A 24,772-nucleotide genomic window follows, 5' to 3' on the forward strand; every position below is an offset into this window, starting at 1 on the left:
GCCTATTTTTTGGGAAATAAATGTGGGTGTGGGGGTTTTTTTTTTTTTTTTTTTTTTTTTTTTTTTTTTTTTTTTTTTTTTTTTTTTTTTTTTTTTTTTTTTTTTTGCAAAGCATGGAGGTCTGAAAATTGGGTCAGTGCAATGATGCAGGAGTGCAGGTCTAAGTGGATGGAAAAAACAATATGCTAAGCAAATTAAGTGATTCTTGAGGAATTCTTATTTTACATCTTTATTTACAGAATGCATATTTTACAAGAAAAAAAAAAATCTGAGGTAATTTGAAAGTCTTCTAAGATCTTTTACATGACCTGGAAGGGCAGTATTTCCTAAACATCTGTTCTCCAGGTTTCTTAGAAACCTGATTCAGTCTCTTTTTATCCAAGAGAGAAAATGGGCTAGAACAGAGATATGCCTTGGAAGGGACCCTGAGAAGGATTTTGTTTAATCAAATGATGTCAATACAGATTTGACTATGTAATTTTTTTTGTTTCTACATATAGCTATTGATGTGGGAGTTTCTAAGAAAGTGTTTTGATCAATAGTCATCTTCACTAGAACAAGTTTGGAAGTACAAAGCACTTCCATTTTATTAACAGTATTTGATCTGTGACTAATTGCTTTTATCTTGTGAAGCTGTGTTTCTGTAAATGTATCTTTATGGTTTTAATGAGTGTTTTTAAAGTCTATAACTAACCCTATAGCTGTACGAACAAATTCTTCAAGAACTAGAAGATGAGTTTAGTTCAGTGGTTGAATTTTCCTTTTTTTAGTGTGTACTTTTAAGGCTTTTAATTATTCCTGTGGGATCTCAGAAACATGAGGTATCCCACAGTGAAAATGAGAAGACAGGTTCTTATCTCAAGAAAGTTGACACCAGGTTCTACTTTGGCAGTGGTCAGTAACAGTGGTCAGTTTGGACAGGCTTCACAGCTGGATGAAAGTTTAATTTCAGTGACAGACTTACACACAAGATGTAGGGGCTGTAATGAGATGAGCTGCATTAAAGCAAATCTTTTAGCATTTAGCATCAGTAGCTAGGTTTTAAAAAACAGGAAACCGTTTCAGGGTGGAGACTGCAGAAGCACCTAATGTTCTTTAACATAATTGTGTGAATGCCTGTGTTTCTGTAACCATGGGTTCTGTGAATAGCTGGGGTTTATTATTTCAGATGGAAGGCCCTCCCTCCCTTTGCTCCCTAAAAGGCTGCATGTAAAAAAATTTAGAGGGGAACTTCCACTGATATTGCATTGTGTTGCTTCTTCCTAGCAAAGGCTGCTTTTCTCGGCAGTCATTCATAATTTTGAAGTCCTTCCAAAGGAAGACAAGGCTCTTTGAATTGGTCCAAAAGCAGGAAAATTCAATGGGTAGTGCTAATCCTTGCCAATAATTTTCTGGAGTTATTGCAAATTATGAACTTTCAGTACTTGATCGGTGGCACAATTTACAGGGCCCTCATTAGGAAAGACTCATGGATGTTTGTATGGCCAAATAATTCTGGTCACACATTTCTCCATAGAGAAGCAAATAAGAAATTTTAGTGCCTCTCAAGTGCCTTGATTTTCCCCCAAAATAATAATAATAATTATTATTATTATTATTATTATTAGTAGTAGTAGTAGTAGTAGTAGTAGTACTGATGCTTTACTACATAACAATGGTGATAGACATTTATAAATATATGACTAGAGTATAAACTAAAAGACCCCAACTATAATAATATAATAAGAAATAGAATGTTTTACACAAGGAAAAAAGTCAGCCAGGATGCTGAAAGCAATTGCGTACCTGCATCAGGGAGATAAATTCTGTGTTCTGTTGGAGAACACACATGACAGTTACATCAAACTCAAAAGAAGAGATGGGTGAATATTTATTGGTTTTCAATTAAAAATATTTTTCAACTATTTTTAAATAAAACTGAAATTGAGAATGACTTCCATAATTGCTTGTATATGGATTTTATGTGCCCTGTAGGGAATACAGTACTTTTGAATATTGATGTAATTCAGCATATAGATACATTAGTTCAACATTTGAGTTGCCTAGAAGGATTCCAATACAGAGGAATACAGAGGCATTTTCTCTCCTTTTGCTACTACAGATAATTCTTAAACTTTCCTGTGTAGTTCATTCACAGAGTTTTCCATTTCCTTTGAGCTTATTAGACAAGTCAAATGACAGAAAGAGTAGTCCTTGGCCTCTACTTGTATGCATGCAAACAACTTGGTGATATTGGCATTCACCCACAAATTGAGAAAAACATTTTTAAATTAACTGAGATTTAAATAGATCTGAGATGATTTAAGCTATAAATTCCCTGTTGTGTGGAGAATAGGACTAATAAATTCATTGTTAACATGAGTCTTAATCCTCATCCAATAGATGCAGATATAGCATTTTTGTGGCACCAGAAGACAGATTTGTGTTTATGTACCTTTTATAAAGGTAGTGTACAAAAGACATATTCAAGAGTAATCTGCAGTATATAACATAAATCACTAAACAAACCTTAAGTTCCTTTTTTTAAAAAAATGTCTTTTTATCTGCCTTCCTATAACTTATTTCAATTAAAGTTCAAATGTGAAGGTCAGAGACTAAATACAGGCAGTTTGAATGTTATAAATATCACAGCATGGATGAAATGAGGAAGATTACTTTTTTAATCGAAAGATTAGCATCAACTGTGATTTAATAAGTGAGAATTCCTCTCATTTCCAGTTAATGTTTTGTATTTCCTTGACTTAAGTATGTTGTGATTCCTGAAACTGATATGATCTGATTATATGACAATTTGTAGGTGAAAAACTTTTGGGAAGTTTCTTCCTGTCTTCAAAGATAAAATGTTCAAATTAGACAAATTTATATGCACCAGTATTTACCAGTGTTTTTATGCATTGTTCATTCTGAATGGGTTTTAACTTTTAAAACAATTTTATGGTTTTTTACTGTTGAAGGAGTAATTGCAGTAAAGTGAAACAAGCTAAAGAAGGAAGTCATACCTCAAGTAAGGAGACATAATCTCAGCAAATAAGGACATTATTTAAAGAACTGCATGGTGAACTTGGCCACTTGTGAGCAGTCTTCATCTTCTGCTGAAGACACTGCTGTTGACTATTGCTGTAAGTTAGACATTGGACCTACAGCAAAGGCAAATGTGGGAAATGATCTGTTCCTGAGGCAGATTTTGCCTGAGCACACTCTAGTCTTGCATTTCTGTTCTGAGAATGATGGGTGTCTGTCCAGGTGGCCAGCTTTGGCAGGATGATAAATCAGTGTTCTTTCTTCTCTGTCCCAGAGGAAGCGTGGAGGAGGGAAAATGTCTTCCTTCCAGAGGATATTTGCCTTTGCCATAGTGATAGAAAAAGCTGATGAATAAATCAGCCAGAAAAAAAACAAAACAAAAAAAAACCAGAAGGGTCAGAAAACTTATGGCAAAGGAAAAAACAGTGAGAATACTGTATATGTCAGGACTCTGGTTGCCATTTCATAAACAACCTTCTTCCTATTTTTGTGTAATTTACTTTAACATCCTGTTTCTTTCTTTATCCCATGTGTGACTTTGGGATTTTGAAAAGGGCTGAAACCTTAGAAAGGTTTTGTTTATTGTGTATTGGGAGAAGGTGGAGTCTTCTCTGCTAAAATCAGGAAATGTTTAAAGACAGATTATAGATGCTACTATAGTGAAAAATGCCAAATTCCTCCCAAGAGGAGAATGGAAAGAAACGCCACAGAAAGAAAAGTGATTTTGATTATATGTATTAGAGATTTACTATTTAATATATTTCATTTGAAACAACTTTGCATTTTGAGATCAATTCTGACATGATTTTCAAGCTGTTGTATAAAGTCAACTTCTACTCTTCAAGTAAAGATATGTATTCTTGTGATAAAATTTGCAAAATTTTGTGCTATGGCGAAGACATCCTTCTGAACTACATCCATGCTTTGCCCTTGAGTCCTGGGCTGAGCAGCCCAGCATAGCAGGAGCTCTATAAATTATCATGTTCCTTGTGACTTCTGTTACACCAATCTGTGCTTGCAAAAAAACAAGCAAAGCAGCTCCCTAGCCTTTCAGTAATTCCAGTTTGCAATGATAGTAAATGTGGTGCTTTCAGGGTTAAAAAATCATTTAGTAAGTCATTACACAGCTGAAGAGGACAAGGAAAAATCTAATAGTGTGTTCTTGAAGATTGTCTTTTTGTGTCCCTTGGGCTTTAGACGAGGCCAGAATGCAAATTTAAGTAAGAAGGTGATATGATTAATTTGGGAAAATCTTATGTTTACAGGTGGGTGCCAACAGGCAGCTCTGTGACACTTGTAGTGCAAAGTCAGCAGATGGTGACACAGCCAAACTGTGGTAACACGACTGAGATGGCCTGGGAGCAGTGCACTGGCAGGCAGCAACAGCTGTGGGGCAGCTCAGAACTTTGACAGAGGCTCTGTGCAATGCTGGGATGCTAGGAAGAGCTCAGTTGATAGTTCAGTGGCATTCTAGATTCAGAAATGACAGAGATTATTTTGAAGTTGCAGGAGAAAAAGGTTTTGCAGTAGTAGTGCAAGAGGAGAGTAAAGCAGCAGAGCTGGTTTTAGAGTGGCAGAACAGAGCAGGTGATTCCTAGTTCTAATTGCAATAGTGCTAGTTAATACTATTAATTTCTATTTTTCTATGCTCTTCAGGATAAATTTTAAAAGGCTGCAAGCTTTAGAAATACATCTGTAAACTTATATTTGCAAATCTCTTAGATATTTCTCAAATATTATTTGCTCATAGGATTTTTCTTGTATTAAATTATGCTCCCAAAAACACAGACTCAATGCAGAGACCATTTCTTTCTGAGTCCATGTGTAAGCAACTGTATCACTTGTGCTTCCACCATTCTCAAGATTTTATCTTTTAATCTGCTCTTGGCCTGTGTCAGGGATGGGATTCTGGCTTGAAAAAATTCTGACTCATCCACTGTAGGTAAATTCTGTCCATCTTCATCTCCTTGTAACAACTACACTCATGAGCATATCCAAACAGAATTTCAGTGCCAAAAGACTGGGGGGACTTCAGTCCCCAAAAATGGAATAGGAGTGAGATCTCAGGTACTAGCCAGCTTCTGGACTACTTTCCATGATTTTACCAAGGTTTAGAGCAATATTTCATTGCTCTAAACTAGAAAAACATTCTTTCTCCTGCAAAAGCAGACCTTTCTGTCAAATGCTTTGGTGTACAGTTGTGTTTCTTTTAATATATGCTGGAAAAGATAAAAAGCAAATGGTTCTAAATGTGAGGGAGAAACAGCAGCAGCACTTAATTATGAAAAAGTTTCCTTTTAGCAAAAGAAATTAAAAAGTATAACCTCCAATGCAAAACATGTAATGTGTTTTGTAATATGTGGAAATAATAATAAGAGATTAGGAATATTCTCTATAATATTTTTATCTTAACTCTATGTGCTAGTACCATTTCTCCTTTCATTTGAGCTAGTTCATAAGAAAAAAATTTCCTGAAATACATGAAATACTGAAGCAAAACTATTTAATAATGTTTTCAGAATTTTCCTTAATACCTACTTCCCATTTATAATTTTTTCTGGTTTTTTGTTCTTTTATCTATTTGCATTTTTTATTGTGTTTTGTGGAGCAATTGTAAGTGATGCCTGGTTTTTCAAGAAAGATTTTAAGTTTTAGCATAGTAAGAACTTATGATATTTAAAAGAAATTGTTTTAACAAATAGCCTTTTTGAAATAGCCTCTTAATATGTGGGCCATGGAAATTTTACAAATGCATTTGTGACAGAGTCTGACATTCATGCATACCTTGACTAGTAAGTTTCTCAGAGAAGAAATTTATCTCTGTGTAAAGCACTGTTACACTGGCAGAAATGGCACATTTCATTTCTCTTTAACAGCAAGATTTTAAAGCTGCCTTGGGCTCCTGGGCAGTTCCTACGTATTCATATGGGAAGCATCAAGCTGCTCTCACCTTAACTGAACACTTCTGTGTGTTGTAAACCCAGATGTGACAATCCAGGCCACACTCGCTTTCCCTGCAGGCTCTTGACATTCCATGAGCTCCAGAGATCTCTCTGAATAATGTAGAGGCCTTGCTTTTGAGACACAGCCAGCAATTACAGCCAAGGTGAAACTGAAGTTCCAATCACACATCAAGTTAGGCTTGCACAGTGTTTAACCCTCGGTGACTTTAAGGAGTTACCATGAAATTGTTGCAACCGATGTCACTCCATAATCATGAGATTACCAAGAAGTCACAGACGACTTCTTATTTGGTTTTATGCCCTATTTCTTCTAATTAGATCCTGACAGGATTTCCAGTTATTCACAATGTTTTGCTTTACAGCTATGTGCCAGAAAAGTGCTATTTGCACTCAAGTCCCATAGGTAACTGTGTTTGCCAGTCAAAACATTAATGTGGTTGTCTGAGTTTTTGCTTTAATTTTCTGTCTAAAACAGCCTTGGAAGGATAAACTGAATCTTAAATGGTGCATTATAGAAATCCTTATGAAAATGGCTAAGTGCCATAATATGAAATGCATTCATTGAAACATTAGATTTTGTTAGGAAGAGTAAGAAAATAAAAGATCATGGTAGTTTTACAGGTGATTCACAAAACCAAAGCTAACTTCACAAGGAATGTTGTGCAGGATTGTTGTCTCCTCATTTATTCATCTTTATAACCATCTGTAGCTTTAGTCTAAATTAGTAGCATTTATCAACTGTACAATCCCTTAAAAAACTTAGAAAGCAGTTCTTTCTTTTATTAAAAAAGGAATATGGTGAGCTAGTAAGAACTAGTAAATAGTGCAGATTAATTTAGTAATTGCTTTCTTCCTGGGTAATTATGGAGTTTTGAACATATGCACCGCTTACTTTTCAATCTTGTGATAAATTTCTCTTCATTCTTGTAATCATTCTATAGACTTGACCTGAAAATGTGTTCTCCTTTAAGTTAAATATGCAAATCTTGTTGTAATCTTTAAATATAATTTTTATTTATTAATTTTCCAATTAATGAATTAGAAAAAGAAATTTAAAATAAATATTCCCATTAATAAATACAATATGCAGGGTAAAGTGAAACAATTTTTCTTAAATTGTCTGAGATCCTAAATTTTTGATAGACCATATTTGCTATGTAACAGCACATTTTGTGAACCATGAGCTACAGCAGGATCCATATGCTGACCTTCGAGGTAGAATGAAAATCTCCTCATGCCACAAAAATTCAATAGTGATGGCATAAGACACCCAAGAGTGCAAGAAAAACAAAGTCAGCAGCTGGATCTTGGTGCCATAGCAGGAGAATCAGTATAATAGAATGTAATAATAAATCACTTATAGGCTGATGTGTTTATATCAAGCACTTTAAATCACTAATACAGAATTCCTAGAATGCATTTCTTTTTAGTGTGAGGTGTTTGTATTACATTCATTCAAGTAATCTTGGAGACGGTGTAAGATGATTTGCTTAAAATCTTAATGAATTCACCATCATACATCTCGGGAAGTTCCTGTGCCTGGAGCCTGATGGTCTTGCAGATCCAAGTCACCATGCTGCTGATATCCTGAGTACTGAAAGGCACTACAGAGGTAAGATCAATCTCGAGCTCATGAGCCTATGAGAACTTAACTGGTTGATCCTTGATCCACAAAAGGATCCAACGCTGCCTATGAAACATTTATGTCTTCTTTATCTGTTGAAAACTGTGGGTTGCACAGAATTGTTCCCTTTCCCATTAGGATGTCCCAGCTTCCAAGTAAAAGCCCTGGCAGTAGGTGCATGGTCATCTCACTTAGTCAATGGTTATTTCATTCAGCTGCAAGTGAACCATGTAGGTTTGCCTGGAGCTGAACTGTTGAAAGAGGGCTGTCAATATTCATGGTGTGGAGCTAACTATGGTAAGAAATTAAGTCAAACAATGCAAAATTTTTCCAACCAAGAGGGTCATTAAACTATCTGTTACTTATAATTTGGTATTCACATACAATTCTTGGGAAGTTTCAGGAGAGATCCTTGGCTAAGAAGTACCAGAATGTTGGAAGTCAGGTATTTCTCATACTAATTCAGTACAGACTTTCATCCTGCCTGAGAGCAATTTCAAACATGTGACACATTTCTCAAGTTGCCTCTCTTATCACTAGAGTGTAACATGGTCTGTGATAAAAGGTGACACAACTATGAAAGTCATTCTTGCTCAGTTGCCTATATCAGACTACAAGGGCTGGAGCTTTGATGCCTAGCCAAGTAATTGTCTGGGAAGGGGAAATAAATTCCAGTAACTCTCATCTTTCTTACCCTTGCCTGCTGAGAAAAATTCAGCTGCTTATGGTTTTTATCACTTAGCCACTCCTACTTTGCTATATTCCTTTTGTGGAAGTGTTAATAACAAACAAAGCAGTTAAGATGATACCTAACTGTCTGGGGGGAAAAAAGGAAAGAGAGAAATAGTCCAAGTGACAAAACAGCATGTTTTTTATTTAGGGTAGAGCACATTCCAGAGACAAAAGCAGGGTGCCAGTCCCTTAATAGAGTTGCAGCTGGTTTCAAGCATTACTTGCTTTATCAGTATGCGTACAGACACACAAACATACATATTTTGCTGATACAAAATGCTTTCTCTTGAATACTTGTCATTTTGGCTTGATGGAAGTAAAAATTGGTTCATTGCCAGTTGCTTCTATTCGGAAGGTCAGTTTCTTCAGGACTTCCAGTCCACTTCCAGAGAGGGGAAGGTAACAAAATCTAGGTAAAATAAGGTTTCATTTGTGTGTATCTTAAAAAAAATAAATAAACTGAGCAATCTCTGTATTTCTTACCTGTATGGAAGATATAAAAATTATGAATCTTGAATCCTGCAAAGTTAAGTCATTTAATTACTTTCTGACATCTGTGTAATATTTCTACCTGTTAGTGAGCCAGTCCACTGTGGGACAACAAAGATAACATTTCTATAACACAAGGCAGCACCAAACACAGTATTTCAGAATATGAACCATTATAAGAGAGTAAAAAAGAATATATTCTGGAAGATAAGTTGGAGGATAGTCCATTAGTAGCAGTGCAGTTTTCAGTAGCCTGTGTAGGAGAATCCAAGTTCTGCATTTCTTGCAGGTGGGATGGTCTGTTATGGATCTTGCATTCATCATTCCCCTTTTTCTTTCTTGGTCCATAGGGACAGCCATGTACCTCATGGCTGCAGAGCAGGAAGGATGTAGCAAACAGGCAAGTGACTGATGAACAAGGATATTGCGGAGCTGCTGCTGGTGAGTAATAAGAAAACTTGGTCAAAAAGTTCTCCACCACTGTCTTGATAAACTTCTTCTGACCACATGAAATACTGGCCTTAATAAAGTACACAACAAGATTTAATGGTATTAGAATTTCCTGTGGAACATTGGGGAAATTAAGTAACTTGCTCATATTCCTTCTTAAATGTTTTCATCTGACTTTACCTTGTCATATCCTAAGTTCTAGCTATCATCTGCATGTTGACCTATTTTTTCACTCTGTCCATTTTGAATGAGTTTTGTTGGGGTTTTTTTTGTTGTCTTCTCCAGTCAGAACAAATTATTTTGACTTGCCTTGGTATATACAGATCAAAATAAAAGTGAATCTGAAGTCTTACTTCAGAATTCCCAAAGAGATTTTGAATACTCCAAGTCTCATATTTGAATTTGACTCTTGTTATACCCTAGATAGTATTTCAGGAGGGAAACTTCTTTTTACCTCTGTCACTGTGAAGATAACAGGAGCACAGCTATCCAAACTAATAAAGTTTGGCTTGAAATACATCATTTGGCACTTAAAGTATGTAGATTTCAACACTATCCAACAGTTTCATTTTTAGATCCAGCACCACTAAACTCATACTTTCAGTTTTTTAGAAATAAAGTTTGGAATTTCCACAGCCTGTTTTTTTTCCAGTAACAGAAGACTAAGATAAAAAAATAGGGGCTTTTTTCTCTAGTGGGTTTTATTTATTATTAGATGAAATATTTGTTTTTTCTGTGAAGTGGACAATGCCTCTGAATAGAAGAAAATAAGAAATTAGCTATTCTGTCGTCTATGCATGTTATCACACTTCTGTATTATTTTATTTGGCACCTTTGCAGATTCTGGTTGCCTTCAGACTAACCAGACAGGAAGTGTCCTAACTGAGAAGCTGGTGCCTGAGAAAGATAATGGAGGAAGTAGATGCATTTATTTTTACATATGGCATTTAAGAAATTCCAGAAAAGGAAAAGAAGCAGATGATAAAACTTTCTTAAGATTTTTCTTTTTCTTCTTGCAATAGATGACAAGTGAGATGTGGAGTACAATTGTGAGGTGTGATGTGGGTTACAGGGTAATGCGTTGGTGTTCTTTTTGTAGTTAGGTACAAAGTTACAATTCCTGAAACAGACACAACCCTTTAAATAGATGTGCATGTAGATCTCATCCTTCCCATCCGGAGATGAAAATTATAGGGAGTCAGTGATGCTCTCCTCCCCCTCTTGGGGCTATACAGAGATTGTATTATTGTCAGGTGGTGAGAAAGCAGGTGGAGGGAGTCAGGAGAAGCAAAGTTTTGGGGCAGCTTTGGGAACCAAAAACCCAGGTGCTCTGAGGAAGGAGACAATGTATAACCCATAGAGCAGGCTACTGAAGTCACTGAGAACTGAAAATGTTGAGGCTGGCAGATCATTTCCTGCTGTATTAGCCATGTGATCAGCAGTCTTCATACATGTCCTCCAGCTTCATGTTTTTGCAGTTACTTTATCAATATATGACCATATTAAAGGTACTGCCTTGCATGTGGTGCCTGAAGGGCATTCCTTCTTTGCTGATGTGAGTTTTCACTCTGAGATTAGTTCTCATTTGAGTTACAGCACAGTCCTCTGGCTCTTTTTCTTTAGGCACGATCATCCTGCAGAGGTATCAGACACTCTTTGCGTGGGGTGGAAGCTTTTCATCCCAGCTGCTTCTGTAAAGCGTCCAAAACTCTGAGGCTTTCTTTAGTCAGACCCCCAGTGCACATCCCAAGAATATCTTTCCTGAGATGTGTGAGGGCTGTAGTTTGAATGGTGGACCTAAGTATGGACTTGCTGTAACACCTCTGCTATGAGGCTAAAGAACTGCTGAGTCAGACTTTGCTGCATCCTATCACCAGGATGTCAGATCAGATGAGTTTCCTTCTACCTTCTTTTTTCTTAAATTTCCTCTGTCAAAAGGACAGAGGAAATTTCTCTCTCTTCACTATAGATCCTTGGCCATAAATCACAAAACCAGTGATGAAGGTTTTAAGAGTCCAGATTCTGCAAAAGGCTAGCTTTTCAGTTTTCCCCTAATAGCCTCCATAAGACATGAGGAAAAAAATGCAGGAAAAGGTATATAAACATTGGATTAATAACATGTTGGATAACGTGCATTTTTTTCAAATAATTCATTAAGATTTCAAGAACTTGTTATCTCTTTTTCTTAGAAGCTAATAAATGCATCCTATAGGTATTTAATAGGATTGCAGAAGTAGGAGTTAAAGCAAATGATTATCACAGTTCTGAAACAGTTTCTTTTCTTAAATTCCAGATGAATCTGATGTAAATTTTAGTTTCCTGAAGGACACTTGTGTTTTCTTAAGCCAGGCCAAAAATTGTGTTCAGTATTTCCAAACTCTGTTTTGCAACACATAATTGCTTTATCTTTGTTTGTCCATCAAAGCCTTAGAAGTCTCTTTTGATTACTAGATGTATTGAAAAACATGTAGTTACATCCCAGTGCTTAATTCTTTTAATGTTTTTTGCCTTTAGTGTAGTATTCTTATAATACTTGCTTCATTCCACCCCTCATTACACTCTGCATGTGTCAAGATTTCTTCCAGTTGGTACTATAATACTTATCTCACTGTGGATGTAGATGCATCCTCTATTTTACCCCCAGCATCCTCCTCTGTGCTGTTTGAATAAAAAACTAGATTATCTGAACTCTCAAGGTCAAGTGCTAAAACTTGTTAGCTGATCTCTGTTTGTTTCCAGCCAGAACAGACCTGAAAATAACCATATTTGGTGCCCATCTTCCTATTTTGAGGTTGATGCTGAGGAGCAAGAGCAATGTACATATTCTATTTAAAATACAGAGAAGGCTTACATTTGAAGCTGTGTAAAGAGAAAGTTTTTTAAAACTTTTTAGATTTTTGGCAGATTTGTACTTCCTTTAGTAATATTTGTTGGCTAACTCTGCTCTTACCTAAACTGTCTGAGTCTGATTACTCAGTATAGTAGTCCCTCTGGTAAGGATCCAGCTCCAGTAAAGTTAATGGCAGCTGCCCAGTTTAATTTACTGAGACCAGGATCAGAGTTATTTCCTATTTCATGTTATCTGATTAAGGACTTGACTAAAACTTTTCCAGTATGCAGATATTGTCTCCTATGTTTAATTTTTTTTTTCTAGAAACTGATTTCCCAGAAACAAGGAAATAGTGCCATTTCTCTTTCAGCTTAGCTTCTGATGATTATTTAAGCAGTCCAAGCAGAAGAGTTTCATTTCTTGCTTTTCTCTGACTATGATTTAAAAGTTATTTGCAACTTAAGTGAGAGAGTACACTTTCCTTCAACAAGACCATTTTCTCTGCATTAAAATCACATTGTGTAGATGTGTTACTTCCTATCCTGACTAGCTCTTGGATTTTTGGATTTGATAGCAGTACTTCCAGAACAGTACTCTGCTTGCATTTTGTGATACTTAAGAGTGTTTTATTCTTCTTCCTCCTCTTTCTCCACCTCCATCTCTGTCTTCTCCTCATCCTCTTCCTCCTCCTCCTTTTGCTCCTCCTCTAACAAAAAAAAAAAAAAAAGATGATGATAATAAAAATAAAATATTATGGTAGAATCTACTGTAGCGATTTCATTGAATTTTAGTTTTAGTGACTTTTGATTAGGCATTTCTAGATGCTTCAGATTTCCCTGTTTTATTGCCTTCTGGGTAATTCTTGGATTGTCTTGGAGTGGATTTTTCATTTGTTTTTGTGATGATGATGATTATTACTATTATTATTATTATTATTATTATCATCAATATAAACCCCAGCTCCCTCAGCTGCTTCTCCTCAGAGCTGTGCTCCAGCCCCTTGCCCGGCTCCGCTGCCCTTCTGGACGGGCTCCAGCCCCTCGGTGCCTTCCCTGGGGTGATGGCCCCCAGCAGGCACAGCTCTCGAGGTGTGGCCTCACCAGTGCCGAGCACAGGGGCACAATCCCTGCCCTGCTCCTGCTGGCCACACTGTTCCTGACACAGGCCAGGATGCCCCTGGCCTTCTTGGCCACCTGGGCACACCTGGCTCATGTTCAGCTCCTGTCAGTCAGCATCCCCAGGTCCTTTTGCCCTGGGGAGCTTTCCAGCCACTCTTCCGCAAGCCTGTAGTGCTGTATGGGGTTGTTGTGAGCTGAGAGCAGGACCTGGCACTTCACTGTATTGAACCTCATCCCATTGGCCTCAGCCAATTTATCCAGCCTGTCCAGATCCCTCTGTAGTACCTGAATTACTTAAGTAGTTGAATAAATAAACAGCTGAGACTTAGAAACCTTTATCCATTCTTTGCATTCACAGCATTTTCCAACTGAAAATTGAACACTGAAAGCATTATTTTACTTTTTTTCCTAACATCACTGCCTATTAGCCAGCATGAGTTGCCCTCAGAAATATTCCAAACTGGATTTGTATATCCACTGCAAAGTGGCATTGGGAATATTAATTAATTCCATTAATTTGAAGAGTATCAGCCTGAGTCAAGCTGATTAAGTCAGATCTCCAGACTTCTGTTATCTGATGTATTCCTTCATTTTTAGAGATCAAAAATACTTAGGAACATGACTAACAACACCTCTGAAACTGGTAGCATAGTTTTCAAAGGAAATACTGAGTCATGTAATGTTATTTACAGAGCTGAGCATTGTTGGAATTGTTCTGTAGACTCAATCCCACAAAAATATTTTCATTAAAAACAAATTTTAATAACTTTTTTATCTGAGATATAGTTACTTTCAATTACTTGGACTTACGCATGTTCTTTCATTTTATCAATTGTTTGCAGGATCAGATCTGAAACAGATTTTTTCAAATGTAGTAGGCACTGTATTTGCAAGCGTTACTATTTATTTTCCTGGGCTGTCACAAAAGCAGCAGAGGGCGCTGAGCCAACGGACACCGCCTGATATGGGTGTTTTCCTCCCTGCTCTGGATTTTCCCGTCCAGGGATTTCCCACTCTGCCTTTATAAAGAGCAAGCTGGAGCTCTTGTAATAAACTGTTGCAGAGCAGCAAGATCTCACAGTGCTTCTTCACAGAAAATAGAAAGTAAACTTTTGAATTTACTTTCTTTATCTAGTAACAGCAATTATAAATGTTTAAAGAGATGGGAAGAACAAGCCAGGCTGTGCTAGTAATTTTGTGTGTGTTAAGGACTGGTAAGTTGGGGAAGGTGGGGGTTGGTGGTGCTTGTTTTATTTTTTAAAACTTTGTTACATGTAAACTGACCTAAAATTTACTGTTTGATCTTTATTTCTCTTTTCTCCAGTTACCTTTTCATTTCAGTGAATACAACTGTCAAGTAGTTCTGTCAAAATGTCAGGAAGCTTTTTTTGGCATTTACTTTGAGCTTTTCTGTGCTCTGCAATGACTCAGTCATTTTGCTATTGAGTTTGCTAAAAGACAGTCTAGGAGACAACTGCAGTATATCACTGAATGCTTGATTTTTTACTGTCATTCCTGACAGTAGCAGGCAAGTTTGGAACTAAATGTCCTGTTGAAAGTGTTTCTGCTGTTGTCTTTGCTATCTTCCTGCTACGTCTCCCCTCAAATGTTACAAAGTTTTAGAACCAGATCCACCTGACAAAAAATGTATATTGTGCTAATACATTTATTTAAATTTGGTTGATGCAATTTTATATATGAAAACTGTCAGTCATCTGAGTCTGTATTATCTTTGACAAAAATAGCCATGTTTATGGGGTGTTTTGAATATGTAAACCACTGTATAAGCTTTATCAGTTTAACTACCACACAACCATAAAGAAATTAAGCATAAAGTCCTCATGTCACAGTAGAATATGAGAAGAAATAGGAAGATAAATGTTGAGAAAGCTGCTAAATTGATGTGTGTTTTCCCTTTTGTAGTTAAAGCTTTTGAAATGGAAATTATACCTGCTGAGAGAATTGTGGCACAGATTGGAGACACACTTGTACTCACATGCAATACTACTGGCTGTGCATCACCAAGTTTTTCCTGGAGAACACAGATGGACAGCCCCCTTGGAGGAAAAGTCAGCAACCACAGGACATATTCTACATTGACTATGAATCCAGTTAGCATTGTGAATTCTCATTCTTATCTTTGTACTGTCATATGTGATGAGAGAGGGAAAAAGGAGAAGAGTGTCAAAGTTGAACTTTACTGTAAGTAAAAATGTAAAATTCTCTTTAAATAGTTCTCTATGTTGATAGAGAACTCACTAATTGTTTTAGATATTGTGGTTATCAGTTAACTTTTAATTCTAGGATAATGAGTGTTATAGCTCAACATATACTTCCTTCTGAGATTCCTTTATATGCCTGTTCAGGACACTTTCTTAGCCCTTTTCTGCTTTCTGCATTGAAGATTGTATGTACTAGTATTATTTATTCTTGTTTTTGGTAATTCTTAAAAGCCAAAACAGGCACTGCCTGAATGCATTCCTAGAGCTGGGGAAATAAAAATCAAAGCCTTTGTAGTTTGCAGGAGAATAATTCACATGTCTAAACCTACCAGCACAGAAAACAGGATAGCACTAGTGTATGGATTGCTCTGAATGGCTGTAGTTAAGCAGCTGTATCACTGCCTAGGTGCCATGCTGAATTTTGCTAATCTTTTGTGATCATGTTTCAACAATTGTACAAATAAACTTCCTGTTAGTAAATGTACTGCTGGTAAAGGACCTGTAGGTCTTCAGATCAAGATGTGGCTTGTAATAATGTTGATAGAGTGTCATGTTCTGACCACCTCTAAACTCAAGATATTTGGTGTCTGGATCTTGCTCTTATGTTGACCCTACTGTTCTTCTCTACTAGTCTAAAGAAATTGATTTTATTCTTTTAGCTTTCCCCAGTGATCCTATCATTGAGATCAGCCCATCCTTAGTTGCTGGAAAACCAGCCACTGTCACCTGTAAAATTCCTGACGTGTATCCTTCTGATCACCTGGAAGTTCTCCTAAAGAAAGATGAACATGTTCTTCATGAGAAATATTTTTTGGAAGATGACAGCACAAACACAGAGACCAAAATTGTGACATATACATTTCATCCCATGGCTGAAGATGCTGGGAAAGAGATTACCTGTGTGGCCAGGTTACCAATTGCTGATATGGATTTTGAACCCAAAGAAAGAACATCTTCTCAGAAACTTAATGCAAATTGTAAGTATTTTTGTACAAGGGCTTTTGCTAGTTCAGCTTTCAAAGCTGCAAGCAAAACGTCTTAGTAATTCTGGAAAAATGGTCCCACTGTGCTACTGGGATACATATTTTTCTTTTTTTTTCTTGGTATTCTGTGACATGTACTTCTAGAAAAGCTAGTGTTAGAGATGTGCATGTCATTCTTCATTTACACACTGATCTTGTCTTCCTTTTGTTTTCTTACAGTTGGTCCACAAAATACTGTCATTACTGCATCTCCAGGCAACTCACCAATGGAAGGAGACTCTCTGAACCTCACTTGTGTGACTCAAAGTAACCCACCAGCACAAATAGTTTGGAGTAAATATTTGGCTGAAGAAAGCATTCAGCACCTGATAAAAAACAATGTTCTTTCTATTCCCCATGTCCATTTCAATGATTCAGGACAGTACATCTGTGAAGTAATTAATCTGGTAACTAATAAAACAGAGAAAGCAACTGTGGACATTATTATACAAGGTACAAGTCTGTTTGAGTTTCACTTGTATTATCCAGTACCTAACTGGCTGACCTCTGTTAGGTTGGAGGATGCTGAAACACTGAAAATTAGGAAAATATGGGGCTTTCCTTGTTACATATTCAGGATTCAGCTTCAATTTGAGGCTGTTCCTCATGTGCTGTAGTTTTTCTTTCTATATTGAATTTGCAGCTAATTCTCTTAGTACTGCTGTTGTGCATACACATTTCAATACGTTTCCCACAATGCTACACTAAAAGTCAGAAAAGAGTCTGAGAAAGTGGTGGGGACACGCACACTGTTATTTCTGTGAAATGTAATGTGCATACCAGTTTCACAGGGACATCACAGTCTCCTTCTTTGAACTAATAGTTTTAGTCAGTAGCATTAAATTTAATAGGCATTTAATGGTAAAACTGTTTTGGACGTAATAATATTATTGTTGTTGTAATATTTTGTGATTGATTGATTGATTGATTGACTGCTACTGCTTTGACAGACCCAAAAGTCTTAGATTGAGTCTGGGGTCAAAACCAAAATAAACAGATCCTTGAGCAAGCAGTTCTTGCTTTCTTAAAACCTTCTCCATTTTTGGTACCTTTGCATTGCTCTAACAGCCTTTTCTTTTGTCATGCAGGTGCTCCAGTCATTACAAAACTCTCCATTGAACCTTCTACAACAGTTCAGGAAGGAGAAAATGTTTCCATACAATGTTCTGCTGAAAGTAACCCTCCTCCCAAGATTATTTTAAGGAGAAAATCTGACAATGCAGACACAGGGCGTTACAATGCCAGGAGTATTCTTTTTCCATCTGTGATGTTCCAAAATGGAGGAGACTATGAATGTGTAGCAGAAAATAAGTATGGGAACAGTAAAAGTGAAATCACTCTTAATGTGAAATGTAAGTATGTGTAAAGTTTTCCCAGTCATTTAAAAATAATTAGATCTTCAGTGATTAAATATAACCATCAAATTAAATGAAACCCTGTGAGAACAAAGAATCATCATAGTCCTCTGCTTTTCCCAAAGAAAGGAGCATGTTCATCAGCATGAACAAAACAAAGTCACAAAATCTTTAATGCGAGGACAGTCTTTAGTGGAGATCTGAATGAGTGAGAAACTGATCTCCACGCTTAGAAGTATTTGGTTAGACTGTCTAGGCTATGGAGGGTATGTCCAGAAACTCTGATACAGTGTGCTTTACTTTTGTTATGAGAATAAAAAAGAAATTAGCTTTGGGAGGGTGACAATCTACTATCCAATAAGACGTGTTGCATCCATCTCTAAAAAAATCCAGTGATGATTAACTATAGGACTCTTCCTTTCAGATGGACCAAAGAATACAATGATCACAATTTTCCCTACTGCTGCTCTTAAAGAAGGAGAAACTGTAACAATGAAATGTACTAGTTCTGGTAATCCAGCTCCTGTGATCTCCTGGAAGAAAAAGAAGGCCACCGGGGAGTCTGAGAAAATTTCTGAAAATGCAACTATAACTATACGGAACTTGAAAAGCCAAGATCTGGGGCTTTATGAATGTGAAGCCTATAATCAATTTGGCAAGGAAGAAAAAGCTGTGAAGTTATATGTTCAAGGTTTGTAGAACAAGACAGAAAACAAGTTTTTTTGTTTAGGTATTTTAGGTCCAGATCTTCTTTTTGAAGAATGAGGTAATTTTGTCTTTGATGTCAGTAGAGTTAAAAGGTGGCCCTAATGTCACTAAGTGATTTAGGAAGCTTTAAACAATGAAGTGTGAAGCCTGCCTTAATACAGATAGATTATGAAAAGTTCTTAAGTCGGTGGGGCTTCCATCACTCCTTCCAGCTGCCAAGTGTATTTGTGAGGTAAAGAAGGTATGTAGTGCCTGGGAGGAAATATCCTTCCAACCAGGCCTACCAGTGGATATATGCATAGGAAAGATTTAAGGAGACAGTACGAGCTGAAGCTGCTCTATGGAAGCAGCTCCTTGCTTCTTCCCTAAGCTTCAACTCTGTTTCCTGCTCTTACAAGCTGCATTTAAGCTACAAGAAATGCTGATTCCCCAACTTAGATGGAATGATAGCGAAGTTTCATTTTCAATAGTAGTCAGACTTCTCTGCTTTAGCTCTGCTGCTTCTGCCTATTGCATAGCAACAGTGTCTTGCTTAGGGATCACTTCTGCCACCAATTCAGCTCTCTTCCCTGTTCTTTACTATTTGTATAGCTGCACCAAAAAATACACTTTTGATTTCCCCTTCAAGCAAAGCGAAACAAGGACGAAGCGTTACTACTCCTTGCATATCTGCAGATGTTACATCTCTTAGGACTAGCCTGTAAAAGAAAGTTGGTGATGGGTTCACAACCCTTGAAACAGTAGATAGAAATATACCACAGACAGGGCTCAGCTAAGGGATGCAGGAAAACACACATGCATACTGTTAATGAAGTGGGGGAGCAGTCTCAGCACATAGTACTTATGTCGAAGGTTAGTTAATATAACTGCTGTGCAGAGCTCATACAAGGATTTGTCTTACAAAGAGTGACATCTTCAGTTTCATTAACAATGGTCTTTAAAAAATCTGACATGATTTGCATAGGCTCTTGTCATAAGTGATAGGGTCTTAATGCTAATGAAAATTTCTGTCCAAAATAGCAGATGCATAAAATAGTTGCTGCTTCAAATGTTTTTTGTATTTCTACTTCATCTTTTGAAAACAGGATATAAAATTGCAGAACCTTGTGAAAAAAAAAATGCAGCTCTAGGACTCCTTCCTCTGCTTTTTCTATTTTTCTTCTGTTGAAAGAGGACATAAGCCTCTGGGTTTGTTTGTCTGTGCCCTTTCATGAACTCAAACAAATAAACTATGAAATAAGAAAAGAGAGACTCCATATAATGTAAAAATTATGCAACATACTCTGTCAATTGATAAAATGTTCTTTTTGCCAGCTGCTGTTGGCTTCAGTGGTGAAGGATAGCTGGTGGCAGAGCAGTATGGGCTAAAGGTCTAAAGCTATGGGATCAGCTACTCCAGTGGGCCCATTAACTGGATTCGTATTTTGCATGTAAAAGCTGCTGATGCCTCATGAGTTTTGCTTCTGTTTGTTGCTAAATCCTATCTTGAATTTCTTTTTAGTTCCTCTTCAAAATATTACTGTATTAATATATCCATCAGAAAATGTTAAAGAAGTAGAAAATATCACTGTTACATGTAGCACATACACCCTCGGAGATGGTCCTGAAAAAAAGCCCATCAGGAGAAATCATTCTGCCATCAGTGAATGGAAACTTTATACTCTGCAGTGTCACCAAAAATTATACAAGCATATACGTCCTTCATATTTTCAGTAAGGCTGGAACAGCATTACAGAGATTCAGATAGCTGTTGTAGGTAGCTGGGTCTATTGCCTTAAACCTATATTTTTTGTATGTTTTAGTGAAATTTATGTCAAGGTGAGCGCAACTACTTCATAGCTGATCCTTGCGTGGAAGTACGGTGGTTAACCTGAAAAAAAACCTCTCACCCAAAATCAAACCAAACAACCTGGTCAGATAAGCTGTATCTTAACCTCCTTTCAGTGTGGCTGTCATTGTCTCTCTTAGATGAGTTGGTGTGGTAGCTTTAAGGATAGGGCCACAAAAAGGTGATTCTTGGCTGCATTTCTGTCCACATGCTTGGACAATGAGACTAATCCAGAGAACATTGTGTTTCACAGAAAATCTAAATATTGAGATTTTAAAACATGGTCTTCCCCGTGAAGAATGAATTTCAGGATGTTGAAATGTACCAAAATGTTTCCTGGGTATAATATGTGATATTCCTCTTGTATTCTTGGTGAATTTCATGTTATTCCTCATTACAGATGATATCAGGTAGGTTTGAACTTGAATAGCAAATTCAAGACCAAGACAGTGGCTAGGAATTAAAATATGTAATATGAAGCTCTAAAGAAAAAAAAGTAAAGGAAATCTCAAAAAGTATGCTTTGTGCATGAAAACAGAAATATGTTCCAAATGAAGGTCATTAATAAAACTCCTTTTACAGTGATGCACATGTATCTGTTTCAAACAATATTTACACTTTTTTTTCTCCTTTTGTCTCCATTTTCAGCAAGATTGGAAGAACCAGATCAGATGATACCATTGATTATTGCATTCTCATCTGTAGCAGCAGTAGCGGTACCTGCAGTTGCAATTTTGATCTACGTGTCAAGACAAGCAAAGATCAATGGATCCTACAGTCTTGTAAAAGCACTCAGGTTGAAAGTTTGATCACGTGAATATAAGTCTTTAGTTGATAATAAGCACATTTATTTATTGCTGTGACTGGTTCTACTCTTCTGTAACATATGGTAACAAACAAGTGACTTAAGAACAGCACCACGTGATAGCAAATGGGCTTATTTTCATGTTTTGATAAGTGTTTTGGTATTTAAATTAAAGGAAGAGATAGAATCCTGACCTAGAAGTTGATAAATCATTTCTGTGTTGAAGCATTCTGAACAAAGAATTCTGTGAAGAACTAGGTTTGTACATAGTGTATAATTTGTGTTATAAATATGTTCAACTAAATATCAGTTTGTAAAACTGAAGTCTTATTGCAACTGTACAGAGGAATTTTTTAAATTCAAATATATAAATCAATATTGCTTGAGCTGATCAGGTGATTTTTATTTTGTATTACTCTGCAGCATGAATGTTTTTTAATATAATTTGTCTGGTTGTGGTAATGTTTGGAAAATGTTCTCATTTCACTGATATTGCCATAAACTCTGTACCTTCAATGAAGTTACACAATCACTGGGCTATGCATTTCTAACAAATTTAAACTAATTTAAGCCTTTGAGGCTCATTTGCAAAACTTTTTATTTTAAATATTATTCAAAAAATGTCTGGGGTTATAATCCTGTGAGTTCTAGCACTGCTAAGGTATTCTTGCTGGCTTCAATCATTCTCAGATCAGTGTCAGAATTCCATTATTTTGTGATGAGCCATATCAGACTTTCTTGTAAAATATAAGGGCATTGTAAATATGCTTTACAGATTTCCACTGCAAAATAAAACTACCAGTAGATGTCTTTGACTAAATCCCCCTACTGATGCTTGTTTAAGATAATGCCAGAATACACATTACTCTGGAAGGAAATTGTCCTTGGCAGCAGCAGTTGTGGGTGTCACAATGGGAAAGACACAAACAAGGCCGGCAGCCTCACGGCATAGGCGGGGGGCACAGGCAAAATCTGTGCACCTCAGTGATGGTGGGTGAGCTGTTGCCTGAAGAAACGCCCTTCCCAAGCTCCTCACTGTGAAAATCTAAACCACATGCTTGACAATTTCCCTTTTAACAGAGAGCTGGTGTCTGCACGCTTCACTCTGCTTGGCACCACACACTTTCCAGAGCTGGCAAAATGGCTGTGGAAATAGTGAACTTCTGGTGCAGAAGCCAAGATGGAGGGCAGGAGAGGTGGAATTTGATAGTATTCCTCCTTACCTCCCTTCTCCTGACTAGCAGCGGTGCTTTCACTGATCTGGGTGCTGATGTTCAGCACCGAAGGCAAAGTTGTGGGAGGTGCAGGCTATGTGGCTGAGATGTTGAAATGCATCCTCATGCACTGTGGCCAGATCCACTGTGCTAGGCAAGGAAGGTGGGCCTGGCCCCTCCAAACTTGCACACAAGAAGCTCAAGCAGAGATTTATGAAAAGAATATGTCTTTACATTATACACATGGTGACAACTGCTGCCAACAGCAATGCAAATGTGGGTGCTAGCTCTGGGATGAGGCTACCTCTGGGATGAGGCAGTTGTGCACATGTCCCATATTTTTTCATAGTGTGTTCAGCAGTGTTTTGTGCACAGTAAATCAGTTCATGCAGGATGTCTATCTAGATTGGAAAGGGAGGCTTGGAAGGTGGGGGTGTAGCAGAAAAATGGGAGAGCAGTGTGGACTTGGCTTGGAGGAATGTGAACATGCAGTAGGAGGGTGAAGAAAAGATTGAAGACAGAGGAGGAGGAGAGCTTTGACAGGCCTATGACATAAATTTCTTGGAGGTGGTGCCAGGCATATTTATTCAGAATAATGTCAGGCCTGTCTCAGTGCTGTCTTGTGAATAAACCAGAAAGCATGATTTTTCCACTGTGCAAAATTTTGGTGCACACACGTTTTGCCTAATCAGTGAGGTTCTGGTGTCTGTATTGCAGGACGGATAGCTAGGAAAGATACAGGGAAGGAGGTCTGGAAAACAGGACAAATAAAAATGCCCGGGACTTTCCAGTTTGGAGAGAGAATGCTGAAGGAGGAGTTCTGACTGATGTTTTCCAAATTGTGAAAGCAGTTGATGGCAAACAACAGATGCAAAACTGTTTGCTAAAACATGCAATTCCAGAACAACAGGATATTCAAACTAAGGATAAAGTGTTTTAGCAAAAAAAAAAAAAAAAAAAAGAACAGTGCTTTTTCACAGGGTGAATGTTAATCTACTGGAAGCTGCTGCAGAAGGTCAGGGGAATAACAGTATCAATTGGTTCAAAAGCAGAATGGAAAAAATAATGGGCTAAAGGTCCATAAAAAAACCAAAAGGGAGTAGACAGAAATGTACTGTATAACATCCCTTGTTGAATGGCCATTGATGCTGAGCAGTCCTCAGGATACATACCAGAGAAAGTGGCCAGTGTATGACATCCTGAAATAGTGTCTTTCACTGCTCTAGACATCCTGGGGTTGGTGGGGTACTGGTAAGACCCACCAAGGTATGCCTTGCCTTCTTACTCCTGCTCTGAGCAGCCTTGGGCCAGACCTTGCAGAAAGGGCATAAAAGTTCCTGTGCTGTTTTTCCCCCTACTGTGGACTGAGAAGATGGAAGATGGGTGGGAGAGAAATAAGAGCCATCTTGCAACAGTGCTTTGTGCTTGAGTAGTCGTTACTGGAAATTCCTCCACAAGTTTCCAGTACTCTTCCAGCTGGTGGTTTTGTCAGTATTTCTGATACAGATACAGATGTTAATTTCCTCGTGGCTTGTCTGCCCTCTCAGGACCTCCATTAAGGTGTGAAGTGACTTAAGTCAGTAGTAATTGCCCCTTGATTTCAACAGGGCCAGCTTTCTCCCCAGAAATGTTAAGTGAATAGAAAGAATTTCTAGTGTCCCTTTTAGGAGAGAGTGCTCTTGTGTTGGCAGTGAGCTTCCTAGCAGTGAAATCAAAAAGTCTTGCCAGGGGATTTCCTGCCCTACTGTCTGATTCTCGGTATTTTCCAGGGAACTTAAATGATATCAGTACAAGCTTGTCCTATGAAGGTTTAAAGTTCACAGTCAAATAACTTCTCTTTTTATTTAAAACTACAGAAGGAATATTGCTTCTCCTTACACAGTTTCTCATCTCTCATCAAGCAACTTGCAGAGCCTCTGCCTTGGCAAAAAGTTGTGAACAGGAGCTCCAGCCCAGCAAGTGGTTTCAGAGCTGCCTGAAGGTCTAGGTAAGAATCTGTGCCAGAGGGCCTGTCTTTATGATCAAAAAAGTGGTCTGTAAAGCAAAGAGCTGACAGGTCCTCTCAGGTTTTCTCTATAAAGTCACTTCACACATTATAGATTTGCATTTTCCCCTGTCTGATCTTTGCTCAAGCATAGCTTTGTCTTTTCCTCTTCAGGAGTTTAGCCCAAAAATACCACTGGGCAATGCTCATATGAGTCAGGATTTTAATAGGTGATTGCAAATTCTCACTCCCTGAAGTCAGTTCAGGATGTGTTCTTTCATGAAAAGCTCAAATAGGAAAAGATACATATTTTAAATATCTCCAAGAATGCTTTCAAATAATTTTTTTAGGTATACTGAAGGGGACAGTTAATATATTCCATGAGAGAGGTGCTGTTATCTCTTGGA

General features: G+C 37.4%; 2 protein-coding genes across 2 annotated transcripts in view; both read left to right on the plus strand.

The window, feature by feature from the left end:
- The window catches only part of GPR88 (G protein-coupled receptor 88), a 30,132-nt gene extending 20,891 nt beyond the window's left edge, over positions 1-9,241 (plus strand). The window contains exon 2 of the mRNA XM_041483145.1: positions 9,180-9,241. Within this exon, the coding sequence (XP_041339079.1) occupies positions 9,180-9,241 (62 nt within the window). The remainder of the gene's footprint in view (positions 1-9,179) is intronic.
- A 5,042-nt stretch (positions 9,242-14,283) lies between these two features.
- VCAM1 (vascular cell adhesion molecule 1) lies at positions 14,284-21,959 on the plus strand. The gene is made up of 7 exons (XM_041483553.1): positions 14,284-14,441; positions 15,151-15,429; positions 16,109-16,426; positions 16,652-16,924; positions 17,560-17,823; positions 18,251-18,517; positions 21,011-21,959. The coding sequence occupies exons 1-7, from the start codon at positions 14,378-14,380 to the stop codon at positions 21,169-21,171; spliced, it is 1,626 nt and encodes a 541-aa protein (XP_041339487.1). The 5' UTR covers positions 14,284-14,377; the 3' UTR covers positions 21,172-21,959.
- Positions 21,960-24,772: the final 2,813 nt, after the last annotated feature.

The sequence above is a fragment of the Pyrgilauda ruficollis genome, unplaced genomic scaffold (assembly GCF_017590135.1).
Source record: "Pyrgilauda ruficollis isolate IOZ18807 unplaced genomic scaffold, ASM1759013v1 scaffold6, whole genome shotgun sequence".
NCBI classification, from domain to species: Eukaryota; Metazoa; Chordata; class Aves; order Passeriformes; family Passeridae; genus Pyrgilauda; species Pyrgilauda ruficollis.

What these genes read in the sequence shown, in the direction of transcription:
- VCAM1 (XM_041483553.1), top strand. Translation starts at nt 14,378, where the DNA reads ATGTTTAAAGAGATGGGAAGAACAAGCCAGGCTGTGCTAGTAATTTTG. An exon ending in TTTGTGTGTGTTAAGGACTG is followed by an intron (nt 14,442 to 15,150) that starts GTAAGTTGGGGA and finishes TCCCTTTTGTAG; the next exon opens with TTAAAGCTTTTGAAATGGAA. An exon ending in TCAGAAACTTAATGCAAATT is followed by an intron (nt 16,427 to 16,651) that starts GTAAGTATTTTT and finishes GTTTTCTTACAG; the next exon opens with TTGGTCCACAAAATACTGTC.